Source organism: Lolium rigidum, chromosome 4 (genome assembly GCF_022539505.1).
Source record: "Lolium rigidum isolate FL_2022 chromosome 4, APGP_CSIRO_Lrig_0.1, whole genome shotgun sequence".
Lineage (NCBI taxonomy): Eukaryota > Viridiplantae > Streptophyta > Magnoliopsida > Poales > Poaceae > Lolium > Lolium rigidum.
In genome coordinates, this window is record NC_061511.1 from 12,117,445 (window position 1) to 12,127,519 (window position 10,075).

Below are 10,075 nucleotides of genomic sequence, written 5' to 3' on the forward strand. Positions count from 1 at the left end.
GTCACCTCCCGCTCCACCATTCCCCTTCTGCCGTCCAATCGACTCCCACTCTCGCAGTTGGTGGGCGCCTCAACCCTTTGCGCCCAAACCAAGCAATCCCCAAAACCCTAGTCCACACTCGCCGGCCGGCCGACCACCTCACCTCCCCCCTCCCCGCCCTGCCGCGCTTCTCCATCCTCCCCGACGCAGTAACCCTAGACCCGCCGCCGCAGGAGGACGAGGACGACGAGATGCCGCGCGAGATCATCACGATTCAGGTGGGGCAATGCGGGAACCAGATCGGGATGGAGTTCTGGAAGCAGCTCTGCCTCGAGCACGGCATCGGCAAGGACGGCCTCCTCGAGGACTTCGCCACGCAGGTCCGCCCCGCTCCTCTCCCTCGCCTGCCCGATTCGTTGACCCGTTCGGTAGCGGCCGCTTTCCGCCCGCGGATTGTCGTAGATCGGCGAGCGCCTTCTCTGAATCAGTTCGTGCTGTTCGTGGGCTCGTGGCCGTGGTACGGCTTTTTTTGTGGTCTCTGGGTTCAGGGGTTTAGTGAAATGGGGCGTGGTTGCTTTTTCTCGACTTGTTAGGGCTGTAGCTTCAACGCTTAGTAGTAGCATAATTTAACTGTTTCACCCTAGGAAAAGTGAACCTTGACATATTTCAGTTGACACAATCACTGCTGTTAGGGTTTTCTTTCTGAACCTTAACATACTTCTTCAGGAAGTGCCTGAATGTTTATTTATAGGGTCAAGTGCAGGGTGTCTTCTGTTAAAAGAAAGAGATTCGGTGCATATGTATGTTGAATACGCTAAAGCGAACGAGAACATCATCTGAAGAAAATACTTTGGCCAGAATGCGAACTGCTTATGCTTGATTATACCAGAAACTGAACGGACGCAGCATCTATTGCTTCCATGTATCGTGCCAATCTGTTATCTGGGTTAAAACAAGAGCTCCAAATGACCAATTTTCTCTGCAGGGAGGAGACAGGAAGGATGTTTTCTTCTACCAGGCAGATGATCAGCACTACATACCCAGGGCTCTTCTTATGGATCTAGAGCCAAGGGTGATCAACGGAATACAGAACAGCGAGTACAAGAACCTATTCAACCATGAGAATATATATTTGTCTGAGCATGGTGGTGGTGCTGGAAACAATTGGGCTAGTGGATATCATCAGGTACAGTTGCATCTTTTCCTCGGTTTTCATCTAATCGACTTGTAACTGTTACTCGAAGTTTGCCGGATAACCAACATTAACTGGATTTTTTAGCATGTCATGCCCGTAAGGAAATCGTGCGTTTTGCATTTCAGCTACCAGTACACCTTTTAGATTGTAATGCTTCTTTCCGTTCTCACATTTTAGGGTGAACAAGTTGTTGATGATATCATGGATATGGTAGATCGCGAAGCAGATGGAAGTGATAGCCTCGAGGGCTTTGTTTTATGCCACTCCATCGCTGGTGGAACTGGCTCAGGTAATCGGCTCTCATAGTTTGATTTCCTCTCTTTGAACTTTACTGTTCCTTCTCAGATCTTTGTAAATAGCTGTATTGCAAGAGTGTCTATCTTGTAATTCACCATATACAAGTATTATCTTGCAATCATTGTAATGCCGATACTGCTTAATAGTCTAATGCTGTCCACATTGTCCTTGCTCAGGCATGGGTTCTTATGTGCTGGAGACCCTGAATGACCGATACAGTAAGAAGCTTGTACAGACATATAGTGTCTTCCCAAATCAGATGGAAACGAGTGATGTTGTTGTCCAACCATACAACTCCCTTTTAACTCTGAAGCGCCTGACACTGAATGCTGACTGTGTGGTTGTTCTTGACAATACGGCTCTTAATAGAATTGCCGTCGAACGTCTTCATTTAGCAAATCCTACTTTTGCACAAACAAACTCTTTGGTCTCCACTGTTATGTCTGCAAGCACAACCACATTGAGGTATCCTGGATATATGAATAATGATCTGGCTGGCCTTCTTGCCTCCTTGATCCCTACTCCAAGGTGTCATTTTCTTATGACCGGTTATACTCCATTGACCGTCGAGCGCCAGGTAACTTTGCCTCCCTATTTTGTTGGTCGTGCATCATGTTTAAATTTAGGTCTTTTGTACTTACATGGGTTGACTTTAATTTGGGACCAGTGGATTTGTGTTAGTCTTGCTGCATTTTGCTTTCCTGCTCTTTTTTTTTTTGTGACAAAGGCTTGACCTGATTTAAGTATCTGTGCCACCGCAGGTTAACATGATACGCAAGACAACAGTATTAGACGTTATGAGACGACTTCTGCAGGTACTATTTGCCCCTTCTCTAGGATTCTTTCTTAACTCTTTTTTTATCTTCATGACTTTGAACCTTTATCTGTGCCATCTTGTAGACAAAGAATATAATGGTATCATCTTACGCTCGTACCAAGGAAGCTAGCCAGGCTAAATACATCTCCATCCTTAACATCATTCAAGGAGAGGTGGATCCAACACAGGTATAGTTCTGAGTCTCTGAAAAATAGATTTACTGGTGTAATGCTTGTTACACCAACTTTGATTAATTAAATGATATTACCAACTGCAGCAGCGCGCATTTACATAAAACACGGTCGACAGCTCTATTTTTATGTATTGAATTTGTACTGGGCTTTGCTTTATTTGTATGAAGCATACCCTGTCTGTCCACTTAAGTGTCAGAAGTTCCTAAAAACCATATAGATATGTCAGCACTGTAGTTCTCCATCATGATATTGAGCAATAAGAACAATCCTATCTATTTTCCCCTTGTAAGCTCCTTTTTAGCCTGCAAGAGGTGAAAATAACAAGGACATGCCTTCCATCTTGTAAATATATTTCTGCATCTACATAGTATTTATTGGTCAGTAGCTATCAACTGTATCGAAGTGATGTTTTTAGCATTAGAGTTTTCATCCGTATTTATCCCGTGGATTTATCCATTTGCCTGTGCTTATCTTTTGTCGTCTCATGGATGTAGGTCCATGAGAGCTTACAAAGGATACGTGAAAGGAAGCTTGTTAACTTCGTAGAGTGGGGGCCTGCAAGCATTCAGGTGATTACCCAACTAGAATAATTTTCACTTTAATTATTTGACATTTTAATTTATGAGCTTCTCAACTGCTACAGGTTGCATTGTCAAGAAAATCACCCTATGTTCAAACCACCCACAGGGTAAACTGATGTTTCTTTCTCGTGATCTATTTTTGTTATTAAGCCTAGCACTCTAATAACCAATGTCCTGCCACAGGTTAGTGGTTTGATGTTAGCAAATCATACCAGTATCCGTCATTTATTCAGCAAATGTCTGGGACAATATGAGAAGCTGAGGAAAAAGCAAGCCTTTCTTGACAACTACAGAAAGTTCCCGATGTTTGCGGTAAGAAACCTAAATTTCTCCCTTATGTTAGTTGTTTTCAATTTGTTTGCCGGCTCTCTTAAATTGTTATGACAGTATAAGGCTTATAAAATTTATGCATATTTTGCACACGAAACTGTGGTTGTCAAGATCAAGAGCCTGCTTGATGCGAAAATTGAGACAGTCTGCTAGCAGTTTTATGTAATGCTGACTGAAAATTGAAGCCATATTATTTTCATTAAGTAACATAATCACCCACATGATGTTCTTAGGATATACCGTCGAGTAGTACTACCTCTGTTCTGATGAATAATGCTTGTATTTTAGTGAAAAATCAAAGTTTACAAAGTTTGAGCATATATAAAGAAGAAAATATGAAGATCTACAACATGAAACAAATATATTACACTGTATGCAAATATATTTTACGGTGAATTTACTAATATTGATTTGGTATCGTAAATGTTTGTATTTTTGTCTATAACGTTGGTCAAACTTAGAGGATGTTGACTTTTGACTGAATTTATACCCCTTATTCATTGAAACGGAGGGAGTACATATTATTGAGTCAAACTTATCCTTTTGTGCATGCTGAATTGCTGATCATCTGTCTGACCACATCATGCAGGACAATGATCTCTCTGAATTCGATGAATCTCGAGAAATTATAGAGGGTCTAGTTGATGAATACAAGGCTTGCGAATCACCTGACTACATCAAATGGGGAATGGAGGTACTCTCAGGCTACACATTGTAATGTGTCTTCTGTATATAGTATACAATGCTGAGCTTTCTGTTATGAAAACAGGAGCTGGGAGAGGCAAATGTTGCGGCAGCACTAGATTCAAAGTTGGTTGTGTAAATACCAAGGTAACGTCTCAATATTGGGCACTGAAAGTCCTAATATATTTTGCTATATGGGCATATTAAATCAAATAGCTACTTGAAACCTTGCTGAACTGTTGAATGTTTTGTTCTTACATGATATTGTTGAACACTACATTGTTGGTAATCTCCTTTTATTTCTAAAACATTGTGGTGTGAAAATTGATATATTCCAACCGCTGACAGTGGCATAACTAATTCCTTTGACTGGTAATCATTAGCTATGCGTTGAGGCACAATTCTTAAGTCATGGCTTCGAGGATCCTCCTTTGTGAAGATTTTCAAGGTTACCTTTCAGTAGTAAATAACTGTAGAAATCTTGCAAATACAAAAAGCAGTTTGGTGTTCGTGACACGTAAGATCCTCCATGATGAGCGAATCATGGGTTTATACTTGATATCAGTTCATGTACTCTGTAGTTCATTTGTTTGTCATTATTGCAACAGTTTACTTACTGAAAGACCTTTCTACACGCAGGTCCTGCTGGCTATAACAAATATGCGACTGTAGCTGTTCGATATCAATCAGTTCGATGTCAGCTGTTCAAGCGCAACCCCATCCCAATGTAGTGCTAGTGTTACACAGATTTGGTTGATGCGGTTCTCTAGTTTCTTAGAATTTCTTTTCCAGTGTGTTTGTGTATATTTTGGAATACAATGCAATCAGCTGCTTGTGCTGTTTCTGTTTCGTGTGTACAATCTGTATTGAACTACTGATGATGCTTTTGGTGCTGCTTACAGGCTCTCCGTTAAGTGTATGCAGGCCTTTCTTTACTGGTGACATAACGCTTGCCAAAAACGTAAAGCTAGGTAGATTGTAAAAAGCACGTGCTGTATTTTGAAACCTACGCGGTTTGCAGCTTCGGTCTTCTGAAGATTTCCAATCATTGACTTTTTTATCCATGTGAATCTTCCTGGCATGCAACTACAGAGGGTAGGCCACCATACAAAACTCTTACACTTTCTCTGAGAATATATCATGGACTGAATTTTGTTTGCGCTCTGCTGTCGGCCTCTTGAAAATAAAGTTGCCAGTTGATGTATCAGTTTGCAACAATATTCGCTTGTCAGTGAAGCGCCTTCCCTCTCTGCTGCTTGTTATCCACAGGATCTCTTCTCCTTCCCCCCAGAAGGACGGAGATCTTGGAGATTGCAACTGCTTGCCTCGTTAGAGAAATGTTCTTACTACTTGTTTACGGTCTTTCCTCTCCACTCTAACTCCTACAAACAAGATGGTGCTCGTACACCTTGTTGCCATGGCCTCAAGGTAGAGCTCTAGCTGGTGCTCAGAAAGAATGTACGGCAAGTGGAATGTGTCTGGGGTTAGGCAACCAAGCTCTGGCGAGCTGTATTTGTTGACAGCAGACCCGAATCGACGAAATTGGTGCCTACAATGTTTACTGATCTAGTATTTGTTTTAGCACGTTCTTTTACTGACGTGGAAATATATTGCAATTAACTTGCATGTTGGATTTCTATGTTGCAATGATCACATGTTCTAGATTTCATGCTTAAGTGACAGACGCCTATCATGGCCCTAAAATATAAGCAGATCACTCACAGCGGTAATCCATACATAAGCAAACAAGGCATGAGAAACAAGCCGCCAACTGATCTGCCGTTATATAATCAGTAAATAATTAGGGGGGCGTAATCTACAATTCTATGGCCATTGTATTCCAGCAGTACAAATATTCAGGTACAGTTCATCTTTATACTTTCTAATACTACAGAGCTGTTAAGAGCATTGAAACAGAAAAATGATCTAAGAAAAAGCTGCTAATGTCACCAATGATAAATAACATACACCCACCAGAAAGGCAACACCATTGGTACACCATTGTTTCCAAAATTTCCTTGAGGAACAACCTCAAGCAACTAGCTGCAGCACAAGAGTGGAAAACCACCAGTTCTTACGCAAGAACATCCTTCAGCTTGGCCTTCTGGTCGTCTGTCAGGGTTTTCGGGAACAACACCTCGAACGTCACATACAGATCGCCTTTCTTGTTGCTTTGGAACAATGGCATGCCCTCTCCTTTGAACTTCCTTACTTCCTTGGGTTTAGTGACACCCTAATGATTTGTGATGGAACAAGGTTGATTAGATGCGGAAGAGTCTACATGATGCAAATCTTTTGCTGTACTGGTCAGGAATTGGTAACTTACCTTGGAGCCGATTTGGACCAGATGGTCATCGAGATGCTTGATGGTCTTCTCAAAACCAACCAGAGCTTGCAGCTGTAGCAGAAAAAGGTGATCAGATCATCAGATATGTAGAATAGAACTGCAGTACACCATTTTGGAAACAAGAGAAATTTGGCGGATTATAGGAGGTTGGTTTCAAAGAATGACAAATACATGACCACAGAACCCCATTTGGAACACTGAAGGAAAGAGGACACTCGCCCCAAGTGGATCTAGAGTTTACTATGAATCTTCAGCAAAAACCCTACATACCAAACATGACCTAAATGCTTAAATGATCATTTTCGGTGGAAACACACAACACCCTTGGAGAGTTGGCTGTTTGATGTAGGATGTATGCAAGGAGGTTATAGCTGGAGTATTTACAGAGATGGGCTAGCATCAACTAGACCCTTGGAGAGGGGCAATTTACAGAGATGGGCTAGCATCAACTAGACCCTTGGAGAGGGGCAATTTACAGAGCTGGGCTAGCATCAACTCGACCCTTGGAGAGGGGCAATTTACAGAGATGGGCTAGCATCAAACTCATGCAGTCAGCAGTCTCAAAAAAACTTGTTTTGATTCTCAAGTTTCCAACCAAGGTACAAATTACACTAATTTTCTTTGCATACCAAGTGTTAAGTAATGTAAACCGTAATAGGTACAACCGTACACGAGAGGGGACAGTACCAGGGGGATTGTAACTGTTGCATGCAGGTCGTTGCCTTCTCTTCTGAATCGGTCATGTGGTGCTGTCCGAATCCGAAACTGCGCATGGAGTCATTTTTTCAGGACGAGATTAGACACGTCAATTAGTTCCCAAGGTAATTTGAACCAAGCAGGCAAAAAACAGACCTTCAAATCTCCAGGTTCACCATCAATCTTAGGCTCTCCTTCCTCAAAGAATGAAACCTCCTGAAGTATAAGATGACATCGCCAAATCAAACATCTAAGCAGTAAAGTAATTGATACATTACATCATGATAAACTTGCAAATTTAAGCAGTTCTATCTAATCGTCTCTTGACCATGAGGTAACTTGTTGGCAACTTGGTACCATAGTCTATAAGAAATCAGATATATTCACAGTTCACATCAAAAGTGACAAATGTACCTATATTCGATCATTTGAACTAAGGAATTCTTATTCTGAAGTCTTGACTAAATGTTCGCAACTCAGTGATTATTTAAACTGATTTATTTTGAGTTAACCAAGTTTAAGTACTGGACAGAAAATATGGCAGCTGCTTCATACGGTTATACCTGCCCATCTTGCATACCCTTCTCAATATCAACAGTCAAAAAGTCACCATCTCGTACATACTTCACATTTGCACACTGGTCGCAGACCTGAAGACAGAAAACGAAATTATTAAGAAGAAAACTCATTTTGGTGACAGATAAAATGTATGAAATTGTCTAACTTCCAGTATGTTAAATTATATCAACTGCAGAATACCATAGTACGGTGAAATTAAAAAAATACCTGCTCGGTCATTTGTTGATACATTCCAGGACCAATCTGGCGGTGGTAAACTTCATTCCTGCAGTTGCATTGTCTCTTTCCTGGTGCTGGTTTTATGATGTTTTTCTCTCTCCAAATCTATTATGCACATGAAAATAACAAACTAAATTTTTTGCTCTACTTCTCAATTAAGCGTTTTTAGCGTGAAAACTCAGATCATGCTACAAAATATAGCGCTTGGGTAGCGCAGCATTTGTCTAGTGTCTATGGGACAATTTGTGATAGCTAACTTAGCTATATTTTCATGGTTTATTAGCTAGACAAATTTTGTTACCTTCAATGAACCACCCATGTACAGGTCCTCAAGTGAAGCATCCAGTTCGACAATCACATCATCACCTTTAATGATCCGTTCTTCCTCCTCTTCCATACCACCACCACCACCTCCGAAAAAACTGCAAGAGGTTCGTGAAAAGAACAACAAATTGATCACTTAAACTATAACATTCATGCGGTACAAATACAACAAACATAAATAGATTGTAAGACTGAGTTGCCTCTGTCCAAGTTAGTGCTGAAATTGTAACAGAACAGAAAATACATACATAAAAAATATTAAATATGCGCTTCAAGCAAAAGAAGCACACCACACCTGTGTATGCCATGACTTCATGAATGGTGTATGCACATATGAAGTTTTAGTTGATTATAGAATGGTGTTGTTAATCCTCAGGACAATAGCTTTAATTGCACGAGCTCATATGCAGAGAAGACAATAATTCCTCTAGTATATCCCTTGACTTCCTAAAATTATTATTCTTAGTCTCTTGGAGCAATGGCACACATAAAAGTCATGCATTTATCAGTACTGAATGCAGTCATTGGAACAGTTTGATATATCTATAGTCGACACTGCCAGATCCTACAGAACTGGAACCGTACCCTTTGCAATGTAAGAACACTTGAATCAACAACTCAGGGAAGATTGGAACTGAAATTGGAGGTGTCAATTCACTAGTTAAGTGCATGTGAATTAAGTGTGCATCTTCATGTATTCAACAGGTTCATATGAATCGCCTTAGTCACTATGGAATGACGAGCAACTAAAATATTGACAGTGCTCTATATCATTATGGTAAATAAAAGATCCATGTGATATAATATCTAGCTTGATATGTATAGCAACCAAAGGATGATCGTAGCATGTTTCGTGATATTTCACTAGCAAGCATGGTGCACTACACATTATAGACTGCTGACAGTTTGTTGTTCTAACTTATAAGTTTATACTTTTGTCCCCTGTACTTTGAAACCGTTCTAAGTTTGCTTAGATAGCAAACTGTTACACAGTAGACTGTAATAGGTCAAATGTGTAGATTGAAGTGCTACTAAAACACAGATGGCAGGCAACATTTCCCTCACCTGCTGAAGATGTCTTGCATGTTCATCCCGCCGCCGCCTCCTCTCCCGCCTTGACCTTGGAACTGCTTGAGCCCCTCCTCGCCGTACCGGTCATAGATCTTCTTCTTCTCCTGATCATTCAAGACCTCGTATGCTGCAATGCACGACCGCGACACATTCACACACCAATACTCGAATTATTCAGCTCCTTTAAACCTTAATAACAGGCTAGTACCGTTACTGATCTCGGCGAATTTTTTGGTGGCCTCCTCGTTGCCGGGGTTCTTGTCGGGGTGGTACTTGAGCGCGAGCTTGCGGTAGGACCGCTTGATCTGGTCCTCCGACGCGCCCTTGGGCACTTGCAGCACGTCGTAGTAGCTCTTCCTGATCCATATACCAACAAGAAACAACACAGATTGTTAGCTGCATCAAAATGCCAACGCGGTAGAACATGACCATGCAGTGCAGATCTTGAATTCGGTAGTAGCGGGATCGAGAGAATCAGCGCCGGCTCGGGGAGGGGAAACATAACAAGATCCCGAAGGAGCCACGCAAGTTGCGAGCATTACCCGTGGATCACGGCGGCGAGATGCAGCAGCAGCGCGAGGACGGCCGCGAGCCGCGCCCCTCTCCTCCGCGGCGCCGCCATGGCCCCCTCGGCGTGTTCCGCCCGCGCGACCTTCCCCGCCCGGCGGCTAGGAGTCAGGGCTCCGGCGACTCGGGAATCCACCTAGCGGAGCTGCCGGCGTCGTCGTCGTCGTCTTCCTCAGTGGTGGCTGGTGCTCGTGC

At 42.1% G+C, this 10,075-nt stretch overlaps 2 protein-coding genes across 2 annotated transcripts; one reads left to right on the plus strand and one right to left on the minus strand.

Annotated features, from left to right (window-relative positions):
* Positions 1-200: 200 nt before the first annotated feature.
* On the plus strand, positions 201-5,019 carry LOC124708176 (tubulin gamma-2 chain). The gene is made up of 12 exons (XM_047239865.1): positions 201-359; positions 965-1,165; positions 1,352-1,463; positions 1,648-2,048; positions 2,233-2,286; positions 2,372-2,476; positions 2,977-3,051; positions 3,126-3,170; positions 3,247-3,375; positions 3,983-4,087; positions 4,163-4,224; positions 4,717-5,019. The coding sequence occupies exons 1-11, from the start codon at positions 231-233 to the stop codon at positions 4,214-4,216; spliced, it is 1,410 nt and encodes a 469-aa protein (XP_047095821.1). The 5' UTR covers positions 201-230; the 3' UTR covers positions 4,217-4,224; positions 4,717-5,019.
* An 875-nt stretch (positions 5,020-5,894) lies between these two features.
* Positions 5,895-9,996, minus strand: LOC124708838 (dnaJ protein ERDJ3B). Its single transcript, XM_047240487.1, has 10 exons — positions 9,856-9,996; positions 9,522-9,670; positions 9,308-9,440; positions 8,220-8,340; positions 7,907-8,023; positions 7,684-7,770; positions 7,277-7,336; positions 7,112-7,189; positions 6,404-6,475; positions 5,895-6,310 (listed from the first exon to the last, which is right to left on the minus strand). The coding sequence occupies exons 1-10, from the start codon at positions 9,933-9,935 to the stop codon at positions 6,152-6,154; spliced, it is 1,056 nt and encodes a 351-aa protein (XP_047096443.1). The 5' UTR covers positions 9,936-9,996; the 3' UTR covers positions 5,895-6,151.
* Between the last annotated feature and the right edge of the window lie 79 nt (positions 9,997-10,075).